Source organism: Tenrec ecaudatus, chromosome 9 (genome assembly GCF_050624435.1).
Source record: "Tenrec ecaudatus isolate mTenEca1 chromosome 9, mTenEca1.hap1, whole genome shotgun sequence".
Classification (NCBI taxonomy): Eukaryota; Metazoa; Chordata; class Mammalia; order Afrosoricida; family Tenrecidae; genus Tenrec; species Tenrec ecaudatus.
In genome coordinates this window covers 86,645,264-86,665,499 of record NC_134538.1, presented here as the reverse complement: position 1 = coordinate 86,665,499, position 20,236 = coordinate 86,645,264, and the positions used below count along the sequence as shown (strand labels likewise).

At 35.8% G+C, this 20,236-nt stretch overlaps 1 protein-coding gene across 2 annotated transcripts in view; it reads left to right on the top strand.

Annotated features, from left to right (window-relative positions):
* Window positions 1-19,334, top strand: part of SP4 (Sp4 transcription factor) — a 70,967-nt gene extending 51,633 nt beyond the window's left edge. For both annotated transcript variants that reach the window (XM_075558321.1, XM_075558320.1), the window contains 2 exons: window positions 90-289; window positions 15,980-19,334. In XM_075558321.1, the coding sequence (XP_075414436.1) occupies window positions 90-289; window positions 15,980-16,126 (347 nt within the window). In that variant the 3' untranslated portion in view covers window positions 16,127-19,334. The remainder of the gene's footprint in view (window positions 1-89; window positions 290-15,979) is intronic.
* The last annotated feature ends 902 nt before the right edge of the window (window positions 19,335-20,236 follow it).

Below are 20,236 nucleotides of genomic sequence, written 5' to 3'. Positions count from 1 at the left end.
AAGTATCTTTAGCTACCTTGATAGCTTATTTTCCCATATTTATAGCTTGGTATTTGAGAATGTAATTGTTTTGCTTTGGTTTTTATTAGAGGCAGTAATGAACCAGGAAAAAAGAAACAACATATCTGTCATATTGAAGGATGTGGAAAAGTGTATGGCAAAACATCTCACCTACGAGCACATCTTCGCTGGCATACTGGAGAAAGGCCTTTTGTATGCAACTGGATGTTTTGTGGAAAAAGATTCACAAGGAGTGATGAACTTCAGAGACATAGAAGAACACATACAGGTTAGTTGGTTTATTTTAGGAGCTGTACGTTTTATTAATTTATTCACTATATAGATATTAGAAATGAATAAATTAAAGGAAATAATCCACTGTCATAATTATATGGGAGGTATTTATGATAAATACTTTGTTAGCTTAATTCTCAAAGATAGCTACCCTGAATTTAATGTGTATGTTTTTTAGTACATTTTGAGTGCCTTCACTATGTTGTTCAGAGATAGGGGAAATGGAATTAAGGGATATGGAATTTTTGTCCCCCATGAACTTTCTGAAGCTCCTGTAAATAAAATATTTCTGTGTATTGGGAATATATATATATATATATATATATATATATATATATATAACTGACATTTCACACTATTCTATCACTGTTATGTTTTTAAGTCTACCCAAGTGACAAATATGTATTTTAATTACTGCAATAGTATTTTTATTATTACATTATTGCATTGCTTTTATTCATTTCCCAAATCACGTACATTTTTGCTAGTTTTTAATTTATTTCTTTATTGAAAACTTCACTGGGGTATCAGTGTGAATATCTATGAGAAATGAAATTACTAAGTGTTAAAATCCTAGGGGATACCCCACAAATCCAGAATTGTACTGGGTAGAGCAGAGCTTTTATAGTTTGCATTTTTCCCACCAGGTGAGCATCTAGCAACTCGCTCTGAGTTAGTGCACCCAGTGGCTTGCCTGGGAAGGTTCTCTTTTGTCACTGAATTTTTGTAAAAGCAGCTTCTTTCAAACCCCATTTTTTATGATGGATGATTTAAGAGAACAGTGTGAGGCTGTGAAATTTTGTTTCCTGCTTGGGAAAAATGCCACAGAAACTGTTGTGATGTTGAACACAGCTTACAAGGACAGCGCTATGGGGGAAACTCAAGTGTGCACGTGGTTTTCTCATTTCATAAAAGGTGAAATGGCACTCAGTGACAAACCTCGTTCTGGATGTCCCATCAACTTCCCAAACAGACGCAATGTTAACAAAATTAGTGCACTTGTGCCCAGATCGTTGAAGAGGTTGGAAGTTATCTGGACTATCTTGGAGCTTGGTTCAGCGAATTTCCATGGAAAACGTGGGAATGGCAAGGGTCGCGCTAAAATTTGCGCCTCGGGTTCTGACTGACCAGGAAAAAAAGCGTCGAGTGGAAATATGCCATGCTTGGAAAGAACAACTCTGAAGTGACCCAGACTTTTTTCCCAAGGTTACTGGTGACAAAACATGGTGCTATTCTTAAACCCTGAGAGCAAACATCAATCAAGCCAGTGGAAGACGCCATCATCACCTCATCAAAAAAAATCCCGTCAAATGAAATCAAAGATGAAGATGATACTCATTTTTTTTTTTGAAGTGAGAGGGTTAGTGCATTTGGAGTTCCTTCTACTAGAAGAGACTATTAATCAAGCTTTCTATTTGGAGGTTCTGAAAAGATTGCAACAAAAAAGGCCTGGTCTGTGGCAGACGGGGGACTGGTTTTGGTACCATCACAATGTACCTGCTCATGTAGCCATCTTAGTGCACCAGTTTTTGGCAAAAAACAGCATGTCTCTCTTTCCCCACATACCTTACTCGCCCAACCTCTCTTGGAACAACTTCTTTTTGTTTCCACATGTAAAGATTGCCATTTGATGATGTAGAAAAGGTGCAGAGAAAAACAAGGGAGGTGTTGTTAGCCACTGAAACAGTTGACTTTGAAAAATGTTCCCAAGAATGGAATCACATATTTGACAAGTGTATTAAGTGTAATGGAGAGTACTTTGAAGGTGATATGGCTGTTTTATAAAACAAAATTTTAATATATAGCTTTGAAAAAAATTCCATTTTCGGGGGTGGGGGGATACCCCCTTGTATATGTTTGGCTTGATAATGGCCACAAGCCCCTGAAGTGGTGGTTACGGTCTTTACATACAGTGATTAAGAGTTTCCATTTCATGATTGGTCATCAATACTTAACTAGCATAAGATTTAGAAAACTTTCATCAATCTAATATAATAAAGAACATTTATATCATTCTAAAATGCTATCAAGTAATGTTGAAAGATTCTGTGGTCTGAAAATTGAATAACAGAAGTATGAAAAGAAGATAGAAAAAGGAATACCGGATCACTATTCCCAAAAGCACTGGCCGTCGTTCAACTGTTTCAGGTTGTAGTACATGATCAAGAACTGACTGCCCCAAAGGGAGAAGTCTTAAGTTGCTCTGAAGGCATTGATGAGAAACAAAAAAAGCTCCAGGAACTGACGGGATACCAATGGAAATGTTCGAAGTAACAGATGAAGCATTAGAAGCCTTCACTCATCTAAGCCAAGGAATTTGGAAGGCAGCTTAACCTGATCAACTGACTGGAAGAGTTCCATATTGGTGCTAATTCCAAGGAAAGGGTATACAACAGACTGCAGAAATGATTGAACAGAATCACTAATACCTCATGCAAGTAAAATTTTGCTAGAGATTTTCAAAAAGTCATTTCAGCAGTACATGAAACTGCCAGATATTCAAGCTGGACTCAGAAGAGGACATGGCAGTGAGGGATATCATTGCTAACATCAGATAAATCTTGTCTGAAAGCAGAGAATGCCATAAAGGTGTTTACTTTTGTTTTATTAACTATGCCAAGGCATTGGATAGTATGGATCATAATAAACTGTGTATAGACTCGAGATGAATGGGAATTGCGGAACACTTAAGTGTGCTCATGTAGAAATTGTACATAGACTATGAGGGAGTTGTTTCAGCAGAACAAAAGGGTGTACCAGCTACTTGGTCAACTGTCCAGAAGAGTTCCATATTTGTACTCATTCTAAGGAAAGCTGATTCAATAGAATGCTCAGATTATATCATTGATAGCACATGCAGTGAAACTTTGCTGAAGATCATCCAGCAACAGTGGCAGCAGTACATTGATGGGGAGCTGCCAGAGGTTCATGCTGGATTCAGAAGAGGGAGTAGAACAAGAGATAACTTGGTTGGCTTCGGACGGATCTTGGCTGAAACCAGAGAATACCAGAAAGATGCTTACTTTAGTGTTATTGACTATACAAAGGCATTCAGCTACGTGGATCATACAAATTATGGATAGCCTTTAGAAGAATGGGGATTCCAGTACACTTCATTGTGATTTATGTGGAAATTATATGTGGATCAATAGACAGTGTGGACAGAAGAAAGGCACATTGTATGGTTTTCAATCGGGAAAGGTATGCATCAGGGTTGTATCCTCACCTTGTTTATTCAGTCTGTATGCTGAGCAAATAGAGAAACTGGACTTTATGAAGAAGAATGTGGCATCAGGATTGGAGGGTTAACAACCTACGATGGACAGAGACCGACCCTGCTTGTTAAATGTGAGTCGGACTTGAAGCACGTGCTGAGAAATCAAGGATTGCAGCCTTTCAATGGATTTCAAGTCAATGCTAAAAAACCACAAAAACAACAATAACCTTTCACAGCTGGACAAATAGCATCATGATAAACAGAGGGGAAAGATTAAAGTTGTCAAGGATTTTGTCTTCCTTCGATCCACAATCAGCACTTATGATAGCAGCTGTAAAGAAATCAAATCATACACTGCATTGGGTAAAACTGCTGCCCCAGACATTTTAGAGTGTTGAAAAGCAGGACTGTTAACTTTAAGGACTAATGTGCACTTGACCCTAGCCATGATATTTTCAGTTGCCTCGTATGCATGTGTAAATTGGACATTGAATAAGGAAGACCAAAGAGGAATTGATGTATTTGAATCCTGGAGAACAATATTGAAAGCACCCTGGACTGCCAAACAGACAAATAAATCTGTTGGGAGAATTACAGTCAGAGTGCTCCTTTGAGGCTAGGATGATGAGGGTTCATCTTGCATACTTTGGACGTGTCAGGAGAACCCTGTCTCTCTAAAGTATAGGAGCAGCAAAAAAGAGGAAGGGTCCTAAGGAGATGGGTTGACGCAGTAGCTGCAACCATGGGCTCAAGTGTGGAAACAGTTGTTAGGATGGGCCACTGCTTTCATTCTTCTGTGTGCAACAGCATTTAACAAGAAAGAAGGTGGAACGTAGCAGCAAGAAAAAGTCTAAAAGCTCCTAATATGTTCCTTATATATATATATACCTCTGTATTGGTTTTTGCATAATGTATGATGGCTTTTATTGTCTTAAGTGTAATTTCATGCACATTTATATGTATTTATAATTATACTTTTAAGTGGAAATGAAACATCATGTTTTAAGTTTGAATCTGAAATTTCATCACTTATATAAAATAAGGAAATTTTCTATGCCGAAAGATGAAATGAAAAACTTCATAATTTCCACTGAATTATCCCCACAGAATTTTCTCTATAGATAGTTCAGTTAGTATATTAAATGATCAAAACTCATTTTGTTTCTGGTGTCAGCTATGATGAATGAGCTCACTATAACCTCTCTATCACTGATTACATTAAATCATTAGACAAGAATTTTTAAAATATAAAAGTATATAAATGAGTACCCTGGAAAGTAAACAACAGCAAACAACTGGAACAGAAATACAAACATGGGTAATATGTAACCAGGATGAATTTCACAGGGATTATTCCCTCCTCTGTGCTCTAGCTTTGAACGAAGGGCAGACTGATCCTAGGTCTTGCTGTAAAGCAAGGCAAAACAACTGCAGAGACTAGCCTAAGAAAAAGTTCTCCGTGTTCCTAGGCCTGCCTCATTCACAGATTGCACTCCTTGGTTACCTAAAACATGGAAAAATACCTGAATTTCTGGACAGAAACCAGGAAACGAGACCCCTGTTTCTATGAAGTGTAAAAGGAAGCAGCGTTATTTTTCTTTTGCCACTCTGTAAACAAGAGAAGCCAGGTTTTCTGTGGGGGCAAGGGGGGGTGAATAAACAAGTCCCAGGGGCCGAGGATGGAAAAAATTTTACATGTGTGAAAAGAACTAATCCTCAGCTCACCTCTGAGCTACACATGAATAGGACAAACCCATAGAATCATGACAGTGGTCTCAGTAATAAAGTGTGAAATTAAACTGCACCTAATTCATAGCGTGATTGGAGTACACAAATATTAACAAAACAGTGCTTTAAGTACTGAACTAATTTGGAATCGCTACCCAATGAAGGCAAGACAGAACTTTTCATTTGAATCTATACACATTGGCTGCCTGCTAAAACACAAAGTTAAATATCCTCCTGGAAATTTTTTAAATAGTACTCCTTTTTAAAAATATATTTTATTGTGTTTTGGTGAGGGTTTACTTGGCAAATTAGGTTCCCATTCAACAATTTCTATACATATTAGTCTGTCATATTGACTACATTTTTCACATTATACAAAATTCTTTTTTCTTTTTTTTAGTGCTTTTGTTGATATAGTATTCACAAATCAGACACCAGCATGGTTAAATCGCTTTTAAAATGATTTGTATATGCATCATCACAATTGGTTCCAGTGCTTCCTCCCTGCTCCTGAATAGGATTCATTTTCTACAACGTAATAGTCAATGATCAGTATTTAAGCCAAAATTACCTCAAGATCCTGTGAACCTTGTGGATACCCAGAGAAAAGACAATCAACAAATGTCAATATGATCCAGATGCTAAAATTAATTTAAAGCAACTATTATAACTGTATCTGTGAGGTAAAGGATAGAAAATTCAACAGAGAAATTGAAGCTTTTTTCCTACTTTTTAGAGAAGTACTTTTATTGGGACTCTTACAGTTCTTATCACAATCCATACAAATATCCATTGTGTCGAGCATATTTGTACACATGCTGCCATCATCATTTTCAAAGCATTTTCTTTCTACTTGAGCGCTTGATAACAGCCCATTTTTTTCCTTCTTCCCCCACCCTCCCTCACTCATGAACCCTTGATATATTATAAATTATTTTCATAGCTTACATCATCTGTCTCGTACATCATCTGCTGTCTCCTTTCACCCACTTTTCTGTGGTTTAGCCCCCCCTGAGAGGGATTATATGTCATTCTTGTAATCGATTCTCCCTTTCTCCTCCCACCTTCCCTTACCCTCCTAGTATCTCTAGTCTCATTTTTGGTCCTGACGGGTTTATCTGTCCTGGATTCCCTGGGGGAAGGGGAGGGGACTGTTATCTGTAGCAGTGTACATGTTCTGGTCTAGTCAGATTTGTAAGGTAGAATTGAGGTCTTGATAGTTGGGGGAGGGTGGCGAGAAAGCATTAAAGAACTAGAGGAAAGTTGTATGTTTCATCGGTGCTATACTACACCCTGACTGTCTCATCTCTTCCTTGTGACCCTTCTGTAAGGGGATGTCTAATTGTGCACAGATGGGCTTTGGGTCTCCATGAGTTCTCCTTCCGCTTTCCTGCCCCCACCCCATTTCATATTGGTATGATTTTTGTTCTGGGTCTTTGATGCCTGATACCTGATCCCATGGACACCTCATGATCCCACAGGCTGGTGTGTTTCTTCCATGTGGGCTTTGTTGCTTCTCAGCTAGATGGCCGCTTGATTATCTTCAAGACTTTAAGACCCAAGATGCTATATCTTTTGATAGCTGGGCACCATCAGCTTTCTTCACCACATTTGCTTATATACCCATTTTATCTTCAGCAATTGTGTCAGGAAGGGCACAGAATGCCGGATTATCAGAACAAAGTGTTCTTGTCTTGAGGGAGTACTTGTGTCCGAGGCCCAATGCCCATCTGCTACCTTAATACTTAAGATACAAATGTAAGTACATAGATCTATTTCCCTATCATTTTATTTAAATATATTTACATATGTACATGCCTGTATTTAGACCTCTAAATTTCCTTTGCCTCCGACTTCTTTCATCTATTTCCTTTTACTTTCCTCTTGTCCCACCAACATGTTTGGCCTTCATTCGGGTTGCAGTAATTCCTCACTGTTACCTTGCGCTTGATTAAGCCTCACTCGGCATCCTACACCCTTCTCTCCATTGATTTTAGTTCACTTGTTGTTTCTTTGTCCCTGGGTTTGTTGACTACCTCCTTCCTTTCTCCCACTACCCCGTCTCCTGTGTGCCCCCCGAACCGTCAGTCCCGTTTTCTGAATTGTTTATCCCGCCTATCTTATCTAGATAGACATGTAGAGATATTAATAAGTGCAAAAAACAAGGTAAAGTCAATCAAAACAACAAAGGAAGGCAACTAACAGCAACAACAACAAAAAAGAAAGCCAGTGACAATAAAGGAGAAGCCTATAAATAGTCCCAAGTCTGTTTTTTTAACCTTTAGGAGTGCTTTCCAGTTGAGTCTGATGGGTGCCACACTCTGTCCCCGAAGTCTGTTTTTGGTATTCCCCGGGGCCTTCATTGCTTTTCTCCTCATGCCGCTCTGCTGCACGCCCTTAGTGTTTTGGTCCACTGTGAGTGATGGGGTCAGATCGGACACAATTTCCACACTGTGTCTTCAGTGTTGTCCCCACTAGCACTATGGTTCAGTGAGGGACTTCGTGTCTCGTGATGGGGAAGCTTTTTTATTTCAATGAAAATTTAAGACCTGAGAAAAATGTTCAAAGTAAAATTTTTACTAAATACGCTCAGTTGCTAAATGAAAGTAATAGAAATAAGAGTCAGCGAACTTGAAGAAAAAGAAATAGAAATTATATAGTCAGAATGAGAAAGAGAGAATATTAAGGAGAAAGGAATTAAGCCACAGGGACCTGTGAAAATATTCCAGAAGTAGAGGGAAAGGATTGATCTAGAACTACTTTTAAGAAATAATATAAAACTAAAATTTCCATATTAGGTAATAGACATAAAGTTACCAACTCAAGAAGGTTACTTAATCCCAAATAGGAACTGAAAGTAAAACTATGGCCAAATATGCCATAATCAATTTCCTGGTAATCATTTGTTGTTGGGTACTACTAAGTCAGTTCTGACTCATAATGATCCTATGTACAACAAAACACTGCCAGGTTTTAAGTCATCACAGTTGTTATGTTTCAGCCCATTGTTGTTGCCACTGTGTCAGTTCATCTTGTTGAAGTTCTTCCTTTTTTTCACCGACCCTCTATTGTACCAGGCTTGATGTCCTCCATGGACTGGTCTCTCTTGACAACATGTCCAAAGTATGTGAGATGAAGTCTCATTCTCCTTGCCTCTGAAGGAGCGTTATGACTGTTAGTCTCCAAAACAGATTTGTTTGTTCTTCTGAGAATCAGTCTACAGTACTTTCAACATTCAACACCAATACCATAATTCAATTGCATAAGTTCTTCTGTGATTTCCTTACTTATTATAAAATTTTAATATGTATACAAGGCCATTGAAAAATACCGTGGCTTGGGCCAGGTGCACCTTAGTCTTCAAAAGTGACAGTCTTGATCTTCAGCTCTTCAAAGAGATCTTGTTCCTCACATTTGCAGTGTGCACCATGTTGTTTGGTTCTTGATAACTTTCTATGAGCATTGATCATGTATCTAAGCAAGATGAAGCCCTTGACAACTTCAGTCCTTCCTCCATTTAGTATGATGTTATTCATTGGTCCAGTTGTAAGGATTTTTGTTTTATCTACATTTACTTGTAAGCCATATTGAAGGCTGTACAGCCCTTGACTATCTTAAGTTATTGCGTCCTCTTATGTTTTATCTAGCTAGGTTGTGTCATCTACATATCACAGCTTATTAATGAATCTCCAGTCCAGAAGTCATTTTCATATAGTCTAATTTCGTAGATCCTTTGCTCAGCATATAGATTAAAGTATGGTAAAAAGATGCAACCCTTAGACACACCTGTCCTGATTTTAAACCAAGTAGTATTCATTTATTGTGTTTGAACTACTGCTTCTTGGTCCTTGTATACATGTTTCTCGTGAGCACAAAGAAGTATAATGTATTCCTATTCTTTTCATCGTTTATGATACACACAGTTCAATATTTTTGCATAGTCAATAAAACCCAAATAAGCATCATTCTGGTATTCTTTACTTTGAGCAAGTCATAATGATACCCCTCATCCATGTCATCTAAATCTGCCGAATTTCTGGAAATTCCTTGTTAATGTACTGCTGTAACTGTTGTTGAATTGTCTTCAGCAAAATTTTATTTCTATGCAAATTAATGACACTGTTCAGTAATTTCTGCCCTTTTTCTGGGTTACCCTTCTTTGGATGGCTCAGCAATGGATCTTATCGAGTTGTCTTGCCAGGTAGCTATCTCCCAGATTTTCTGGTATAGATGTGAGAGTTCTTCCAATGTTTCATCAAGTTGCTCATGTATTTAAAATATTCTGTCAATTTTTGGAGCCTTGTTTCTCACCAATGCCTTCAGTGCAGCTTGGACTTTTTCTTCATTACCATTGGTTCTTGATTATATACGACTGTTTTAAATTGTTGGATGCCTGTCAATTCACGTTAATACAGTGATTCTGTGTATTGCATTTTCTTTTGATACTTCCTGCATTGTTCGGTATTTTGCCCATGGAATCCTTCATTATTGCAACTCTAGGCTTAAATTTTTACTTCAATTCTTTGAATGTGAAATATGATGAGTGTGTCCTTACTCTTTGACTTTCTAATTCCAGATCTTTGGACATTTTATTAAAATATTCTGTCTTCTGGAGCTGCCTTTAGAAATCTTTTTACTTCATCATTTCTTTCATTTGCTTTAGCCTGCTTCAAGATCAAAAGCAAGTTTCAGAGTCTCTTCAGACATCCACTTTGATATTTTATTGATATTTTTAATGACCTTCATGTGTGGTATTTTTGATGTCATGCACAGGTCGTTACATCTTCTGTCATTAGTAGTGGCCAATGTTGTCAGAGAAATTAGGTGGGATATACTCAAGCTCATTAAAATTTTTCTTCATTTTTTATGTGAATTTCCATGTGAGCATTTGATAATCTATTCCACAGTTAGCTCTGGCTGATGATATTGAGCTTCTTCATGATCTCTTCCCAAATATGTAGCCAACTTGGTTTCTGTGTATTACATCTGGAGGAAGTCCACATTTATAGTCAGCTGTTTATGTGGTTGAAAAATAGATATATTTGTAATAAAAAAGTTTTGGGTCTTGCAAAATTATTTTTAAATCATTTTATCCTTATCTTCATTTATATCATGAAGACCATATTTACCAACTACTGTCCATTCCTGTGTTTCTGACTTTCATATTTCCAGTCACCAATAAGTATCAAAACATTTTGATGGTTTTTTCGATTTCATACTGAAGAAATTGGTAGAATTATTTTATTTCTTCATTTGCTTTAGTGGTTGGTGCTTATCCTATGACATACAGTTTTATACTTAAGAATAGATCTTGAAATGTTCTTTTTGTCCAAAAATGTGATGCCATTCCTCTTGATTTTGTCATTCCCTGCTTAGTAAATCATAGGATTATAGGACTCAAAATGGCCATATTAGTTCATTCCATTCCAGTTCATTAATGCCTAGGCTATAGATTTTCACATATTCTATCTCATTGCTAACTTCTAGTATTCATAGATTCTTATTTCATATGTTCTGTTTTTATTGTTAATGGATTTTACAGTTAATTTTTTCTCGGTCTTGAGTCATGCCCCATTATCAGATGAAGGTACCCAAAGCTTTATTCCATCTTTATCGTCAAGGTAGACTCTACTTTGAAGAGGCAACTCTTCCTTAATTGTGTATTGTGTGCCTTCTAATCTAAAAAGCTCATCTATTGGCACTCTATCTGACAGTGTTCTATCTGACTGCTGTTCATAAAATGCTCAGTAGCAAGCCTTTCATTAGATACCCTTTTTCTTCTGATCTTACTCTAGATGCTCTGCTGAAATCTGTTTACCAATGGTGTAAACAGCATAGTATGAAACATTGACAGAAGAATGATGGTCTGCTAATTGTAAATAAAGAAAAATCTTGAAAAGGAGCAAAAATAACATGGCATGTTACGGATAGATTCACAGCGTTTGATATAGCAAATTTTTACTCAGAAGCCATGAGAGCATAAAGTGTAGAGCATACCTTGCATGGCACAATGCTAAAAGTTTTTTTGTTCAAATTTTATATTTAATGAAAATATCTTTCAGGAACAAACGCAAAATAAAAATATTCTAACATGGAGGAAAAGCTAAGAATTTGTTGTGAGAATAAATACATGCTAAAGAATGTATTTTCAGGCTGAACAAACATGGTACCAAAGAAAAATCTTGAATGAAGAGCAGAAGAAATGTGATGTACAAGGATAAATATAACAAACTGTCTTTATTCCCTGAAAATATTTTAAATATGTAAGATTGTTTCAGCCAAAATTTCTAACATGTAGCAACTATAACAAAGTAGAGTTGAGACATTTTTTTTGTTACTGTGAAATTATGGAAGTTGTTACTTATATTGTGAAAAGTGAGATATGCATATTCTAATCTCTAGAACATCTAAAGTTAATAATACAAAAGATTTGGGTGGGTGGGGAGGATAAATTGAAATAGAATACTAGAAAGTATTAAAAGAATACAAAAGAAATTAGGAACAAGACAATGGAAATTGGGACACAATCAGTAAAATGTAAGTCTTAAATCCATAATTACCTTAAATAAAAATTATTTAAAACGTATTTTCAGATTTCATCATAAAAATGACCCAACTGTGTACTATTAAAATTTAAATATCTAATAAATATGTGAAAAGGATGGGGTGGACTTAATATTATTATACAAAGACTAGTCAAAGGAAATTAGTTATTAATCATAATTGCTATATAAATAACAGTTATAGACTTCAGAAGCCAAAGAAAAGTGCCAGGTTTAGGGGAATAATCTCTAAGATGAAAGTCACTTCACCAACAAAACATAATAATCCTAAATATATATCAATGTAATCAGTAAAACCAAACCAAATATTGTTGTTGATTCTGTCTCAAAAAGCGATCCTGTAGGACAGAATTAAACCAGTGTGTGGGTTTTCTAAGGCTGTAAATATTTACAAAAGCACACTGCCACATCTTTGTCCTGTGAAGTATGCGGTGAGTTCAAAGTGCCAACCTTTTTGGCTAGTAGCCAGGTGCTTTAACTATCATATAATTGGGGCTCCTATAACATACCAGTAGCTCCAAAATATTTACAGCAAAAATTGCTACAACTGAAAAATGAAGTAGACAAATTCATAATTATGCTTGGAGACCTAATCACTCTTCTTAATTGACATAAAATCAAAACAGATATCAAAGATCTCAGTTGTGTTAAATAACTTGTTAAAATTGACATTTATTTTATACTCCAGCCAATCACAGCAGAATTCTGTCCTGGAGCACATGAACCACACCTTAACACATTCAAAAGAACAGAAATTACATTTTTGGTTTCAGGTTATATATTATTCGAGATAAATTGCAAAAATACTTTAAAAAATCTTTATATATTTGGAACTTAATCAGTGTACATGTACATGTTGTGCCAACAGTCTCATGCTTTGGGTCAAAAGGAAATTGTAAGAGAAATTAGAAAGTATTTTGGACTTGATAGAAATAGATAAATTTTATATTCCAAAATGTGTGGAATACATGTAAAGGAATTCTTACAGTGCATTTATATTGCTAAATGTCATTAATAGTAAAGCAGAAAAATAATCACATCTACTTTAGGAAGTTAGAAGATGAAATGTGAATTAAACCAAAAACAAAGAAGAAGGAAGGAAATAAAGTAGAAATCAATAAAATTGAAAAACAAAATAAGAAAAAAACAGAAGATCAACAAATGAAAAAACTGGTTCTGTGAAAAGATAAAAATTGATGTGCTCTAATCAAAGTGGACGAGAAAATTTACCAACATATCAGTACAGATTGTAAAACATTAAAAGTAAAATAAAGAAATGCTCTGAATAACTCTAGAGTGGTGTAATGGTTAACACACTTGTTAATTAATACCTTGAATTCACCCAGAGACACCTATGAAAAAAGGCGTAGTATTATGCTTCTGAAGTGGCCTTATGAGTTAGAATTGACTCAGGAACCTTTTTACTGGTTATGAAGAACTGCTGATTTGTAAATCACAGTAAAATGAACTAATTCCTTGGAAGACATGAATTAGCAATTATAAAAAAAGATAGATAATATGGATATTATGAAATCTATTTAGGAAAAAACATTAGTTACAAATGTGTGACATTGAAAGCTTAGGCAGTTAGTTTTACAATCTCTTCCCAATTCATTTTATGGGCCAAGAGCGGCCATGATACCAAAGCCAGAGAAGAGCATGAGGGAAGCAAACTACAAACCAGTAGCCTCTCAATGACAAAGTCCTCAGCAAAATCCAGCAACACATAACAAGCGTAATAGTTCAAGACTAAGGAGGGATTCTCCAGGGAATGAAAGGCTGATTGAACATTTCAAAAATTAATGAACGTAATTCACTAGATTAATAAAACGACCACCTGTCTGCCCGGTTGTGATGCTGGAAGCTGTGCCACTGGTGTTTCAAATTACAGCAGTCGCCCAGGGTGAGCATGTCTCAGCAGAGCTTTCAGAAAGAAGGACATGGAGGTGTACTACTAGAAAAGATTAGCCACGGCCACCTTGTCTTAGGAGTAGCAGCGGCACGTTGCTTGTTAGGGCCCTCTGGAATGCGTTCAACATTGAACTGGAAGAGAGCTGCCTCCTCAAAGTGCAGGTGCCTGAAATGAGCCAGATGGAGCAAAGCTTTGCTGATGTGGCCTGACTCAAAATGAAAAAACTACATATATATATACAGCTATGGACTTTCATGAATAATCGGAATGTGGAATATATGAAGTATGACTCTAGGAAAATTGGAAATTATAAAAAATGAATGGAACACAGAAAGATATCCTAGTCATTAGTCAGCTGAAATCGACTGGTAATTGCCATTTTGAATATGGTCTGCTATGCCAGGAATGACTAGTTGAACATGAACAACCTTGTACTCGTTGTGAAAAAGAATATTACAAGATATAGATCCAAAAGAACAATGCTGTCAGGGAGTGATAGGATAACATCTATTTGCCTAAGGCAGTGGTTCTCAACCTTCCTAATGCCGCGATCCTTTCATACAGTTCCTCAAGTTGTGGTGACCCCAGACCATACAATTATTTTCGTTGCTACTTCATTACTGTAACTTTGCTACTGTTATGAATCAGGCGACCCCTGTGAAAGGTTCATTCGACCCCCAAAGGGGTCACGGCCCATAGGTTGAGAACCGCTGGCCTAAGGAAAACCCAGTTAATGCACACCAATCCCTAAAAAACAAGGGTAAATTAAAGATTTTTATCATAATCTGCTTTCTGAAATTGATCGACTGTTGCAGTCAGGAAGCATTGATGATTACTGGTTATTGGAAAAGACAAGTTTAAAATGAAGAATGATCAGCAGTAGGAAACTGTGACCTTGGAGTTGGAGTCAACTAGAGGTCACATGATAGACTTGTGCAAGACCAAGGACTTTCTCATTACTAATACCTTTATTCGACATTATAAATGGCAGCTGTGCGCATGAACCTTGCTGAATGGAATACACAGGAATTAAGTTAACTATATCTGTGGAGACAGTGGAGAAGTCAATATCATCAGTCAGTGCAATGTTAACAGGCGAACTGTGGAAACATGGGAGTCAATATATGCCCTTGAGTTATCCCACCTGAATTTAGAGACCATCTCAAAGATCTACTTGGCACATTGAACCCTAATGACCAAAGACCCGATAATTTGTGGGGTGACATCAGTAATGGAGAAAGCATGATTACAATTTTTTGCCCTTATAAGTTTGAGCATCCAGAAAATCAAAGTTACATTACTAAAGCTTAAAACTGCCTTTATTTTTAATGTCTTTAAGGATTTTGGCTAAAATATCTTAAGTTTATGTGAAAGAAAGAAAAGTTCTACAAGATACTGCAAATATAATTTTTAAAAAGTAAAGGCAAACACAGAAGGGAAAGTTCTCTAGTAGAGACAATCTTTATAGTCAATAGAATTTCTTTTAAGTCTAAAGCAGAACCTAGAAAAAGAAATCACCCATATTGAATTTCCTTGCCCAGAATCTGTTATGAGACTGGAGAAGCATTTGTTTTATCCCCTGAAAAAGTAGATTCAGGAAGGACTGAAGACTGATTCATTGTTAATGTCAGATATACCACTTACCCACGTTTTCATGGTCCTCAGCCATTGGGCACAAAGATGAACTGGCTCTTTAAATGACTTAAGTATCATCGGAAGAGGTTAGTTTTTATTCCAAAGCATAGAAGTAGTTAGTTCCACTAGAATTGTTACATCTTAAGGAGGTACTGTACCAGCAGTCTTGGTGTATGAAACCACAGGCTCTATTAAATTTGAAATTTAGCTTGTGCCTGCATCCCATTTTAACCTTCTGAAGAAACTCAATACACTGTTAAATTACTATATTATTTTAGTTCAAATAGTTATAAGCTAGTTTTCTCCTTCAGGGATTAAAAGTAAAACCTAAGTAATTAGTTTTAAGGAAGGGAGTATATATACCCTGAACATTATTTGTTGCTATGCTTGGAAAAGATGTTTGAGATACTCTCTTAGAAACGCTCCTATTTTGTAGAAAAGGAAACTGAGGCCCAGACAGATCATTTTACTTTTTCTACCCTTAACGCGTCTAGCAGAACCAGGACTTTCACTAAGCTAAGATCTTTTATTTCCAACCACATGCGTTTTATCTTACGTTGTACTGTTCATTTGATGGCATTTTAGAGTCTTCTAAATATTTATAAGTTTGCTTACTGTTTTCATGTTCAGGTGAAAAGCGATTTGAGTGTCCGGAATGCTCTAAGAGGTTTATGCGGAGTGATCATCTCTCGAAGCACGTCAAAACGCACCAGAATAAGAAAGGTGGTGGGACAGCCCTTGCCATCGTTACCTCTGGGGAGCTGGACTCCTCTGTAACAGAGGTGCTGGGCTCCCCGAGAATTGTCACGGTTGCAGCCATTTCTCAAGATTCCAATCCAGCAACTCCTAACGTTTCAACCAATATGGAAGAATTCTGAAAAGTTATTTATACAGAGACCTCTAGTGCTGCACTTCCGTTTACACACCTCTGAAAGTCTGGAAATGGGCTGGCCAAGTGGATTACAGAGTACGGAATCATGTTTTCATTCTTGGCTTCTTTATGTATTCCAATGTTTGGGTCGACACCTAAAGTGTTGAATTTTAAAAATTACAAAAAGCAACTGATGTACTGGAAACAGATGGACAAGTATTTCCTCCAAACTATAAGTTGTAGTTATTTGGAACTATATCATAGAACGTTTAAACAGAATCCTCCCCTCTCAGTATCATGTGTTAACATGTTTAAAGAGACAGACCTCAGTGGTTTGCAGGCTAGACCTTAGACTTTTTTCATTGAAAGTACTTTCTTATAAATTCTTTCAGTAATAATTTTCCTTTTTCTTTTTCTCTAGCACAGGAAAACAGGTAGTTAACTGATGATAGGGATAATGCTGTATTTTTTTAGCCTGATTTTTGGAAATCAATTGAAAACTGTTTTGGCCGTCTTTTCTAATTGTTAGGAATTCTTCACCCGCTCAATTAGGTAAGTTCCAAAAAAGTAATCTGAGATGCACCTCAGATCTTTATTACCACTACATTATAGTAGTGTGTATGCAGACAATCAGTGAAGCCCAATTTATTTTCTCCATTTGGAGACACAGTGGAATTTAGAACTAAATCTTAGATTAAAATTTAGATGGAAACCTTAGGAAATGCTGGATGAAATAGCTAAAACAGAACTCGTAATAGCTTCTGAAAAAATTACATGAGACAATGTAAGAGGAAACGTGTAAAAGTTAGGAGTGCTCATATTCCTAACTAGGTTGAGCCACAAAATTCATTTAAAGTGTTTATATTGGAAATATTTCAATAGAGTATAAATCATTCTGTAGTTTCATATTCTGTAAATATGAGTTATGTTGACAATACACAGAATTCTTTATGCTTTGACTTTGTAGCCAAAGAAAGAGTTATCACACTTCTTTTAAGGCCAGCAGAAAATTGTCTTTTGACTCCTTTATAATTTTCTTTTTATTCTCTATTGAAAATTGGCCAACTCCATTTTATTTATAGCCCTGTGTTAGAAGGTTGATAGGTATTTATAAGAGTACTGTAATGTTATGTGCGTAACAGAATTTTCCATTAATATAAAATGTAACACATTTATAATAGATCTGCTATTATGAAGCAAAAATTCTTTTTAAAAGGCCAGAATAATTTTCAGTCAAATAAGTGATTAAAGAAAAAATGAATTTAATTATTTATGCAAGGGTCTTATTGAAGTCTTAGGAAAGATGGCCAAAAGTTTAATGTGAAAAAAAATTGGGTGTATGCAAATTACTAAAACATTACTAGCAAGGTATTGCATGTTAAGAAAAAATATTTATACAGAATCATAATTCACAAAATTAACCATTTGAAAGCTAAAATTTTTAAGCTTCTTGATTTATTAATTCATAGCATCACCAGTTTGGGAATTTTGTGAAAATAGGTCCAATTTTCTTGTGCATTTGTCATTATTTCAGGAAAACCAGTACTCATGCAAATTCTCTTCCAAAATTGTGACTTTTGTGTACTTTCTGGTGAAGGAGAAATACTGTAATGATCACTGTTTACACTGTGTACACTCTCGGCCAGCCCTTTGTAGCGTTCTATATAACTGAAGGCCTTTTGTGCTTTCAGTTTGTATAAAAAAGCTTTGAGATTAAAGGGAAAAAAATTTTACACTGTGGTTATAGATTTCAAGTTTCTTAAAGCTTTTGTAGACTTGTAACAGAGTCTTTAAATTTTAGTTGGATTTTGTAAATTGTTTTGTATATTTTATTTAATGTACTCTAATAACTGATGTATCTGGCTATAAAACATCAGAATCAATTCGTTATTTTGTTTGGTACAGAGGAGCATTTGGTAGTGTTCATTTTAATTTTATCACATAGCTGAAACATCAAATATATATTTTATCTGTCATTATGCTACACAATCAGTGCTTAAATTTTTTTATGCAAAGAAATTTTCTTAATATTTTAATCATGTTAACTCAGAGTGACCTTTTGTTGCTGTTAAAACCATGTATGAGCACTCTGCACCATTATCCCAGGAGCCACTTTTAATGCATACCTGTGTGTGCTGATGAGAAATAAAAGTTATCTTTTAATCAACAATGAGGCCTATTATAAATTTATCAAGTGGAATCTGGATAGCTTTATAGCATATAATATTAATTTGTGTTAGCAGGTGCACATTTCACCACGGGAATTAGAAATATTTTTGCAGTCTGTTCTGCATACCATTCGGAGTCCACTTTTCTGTCTTATAAGAATCGTAAATTTCAGTGTCCTTTATTTGACTCAGTGGGATCTAGCTGTTATAAGTAATAGGGCACAGATGTGCAGTAGAGTCTTTAATGGCATTTCACTGTTCATTCCCTTTGCCGCCATTATAAAACTTTTCTTTATTGTAATTATCAGTGCAAAGCTGTGTATTTATCATGGTAGAACTCCAGTGTTAGAATAGTTTTTTCTTATAGTATACTTTCTTTGGTTAGGTTTGTGTATGTGTTGCTGATTACATTAGAACTTGATGTCAAGTCATTATTTATCACACTCTCATGAGAGCAGTAATAAAAGTGTGTGATCTAGGAGAAAAAGTTAATTTGTCAAACTTAGATAAGCATGATGTTTAGGTCCTATTTTTCAATTTTATAACTGTTTTATTGCAACAATATTTGTATTTAAGTCTTCATTTTAATGCCTTGTGGTGTTTTTTTATGCATGTCACTAAGTTGTCATCCCACATAAATTGATGTGCAGCATAGGGTATTAAATCTACATAATGATTTTAAAACAGAAATAGTTGATGGTGAAATGTAAATGTTTTGCAAAATTTCCTTATAAAAAGTTTTGTAGTAACATTTCACTTGTACATTTTTTTTGTAAAAAAAATTTTAAAAAGATGATTCCAGGAAAAAAAAAAACAAACCTGTTTCCCATATTCTAGAATTTAGACAATTATTCTGCCAGCAAAGCCTCTGGGGCTGTAATTGACATTTTTACAGTGCTGATTTGTATAAAATTTGTTTTTTGTGGATTTGGAAATAAAATCATGTACACGTTGTTGCCTGCAATAACAATTGCAAGTAACCTATTAAAAATTCCCTTGAGTTTAACATGTTTCTTCATTTAATTATGTACAATATGAAGCAGCAATAAATTGTTTGAACTATCAACCTTCTTATCATGATGAACACTGGAAAGCAAATGTTTCTCAGTAGAAAATGTATTGGCACCTCTTCATAATTCTGTGGTCTAAAGATTTGGTCACCATTTTTCTGAACATGCCGCCAAAAAACACCAATTCAGGTTTAATGTTAATTTGCAGCCATTGCTGTCGACATTTATGGAAATTAAAATTTGATTTAGGGACTTTTCAGCTTAAATATTTTTCAGTAATAAATGTTAGGGAATTGTAGGAAGATCTGGAAATGAAAGCATGATTTAAATATTGTTTAATCTCACAGAGACCCTAAGAAGCAATATAGGCCTCATAGATGCCACCAAGTCTATAAAGCAAAAGCTGTTGCCTTGTCCTCCTGGGAGAGCCCTGCAGTTCTCTTGCAGAGCCTTGCTGACATAATGGATGCATTACTGTAACAACTTCGCTTATCAGATTTCCCAGCCTCTACCACATAACAAGATTAGATACAGCAAAGCATGTACGTATGTGAGCACATGCAAGAATGTTAGCGGGGGAGACAGCAAATATGTAGTCGTCTACAAGGAAAATGTTCTGATCCACTGACAAAAGGCCATGAACGAGACCTGTTCCTGAGTAGTCTGTAAGTCGAATTTGTGAATAAGAACAAAGGAATACGGTTCATATTAACCCTTAGTGCAAGAAAACGCAGCCTTTTGAAGATTTAAAAGCAGCACGTGCCACAACTGATGGTGATTGTGATGAAAAATTTGCCCCAAACAGAGGTTGATTCAGTTATTTCTAAATTAGGGTAAA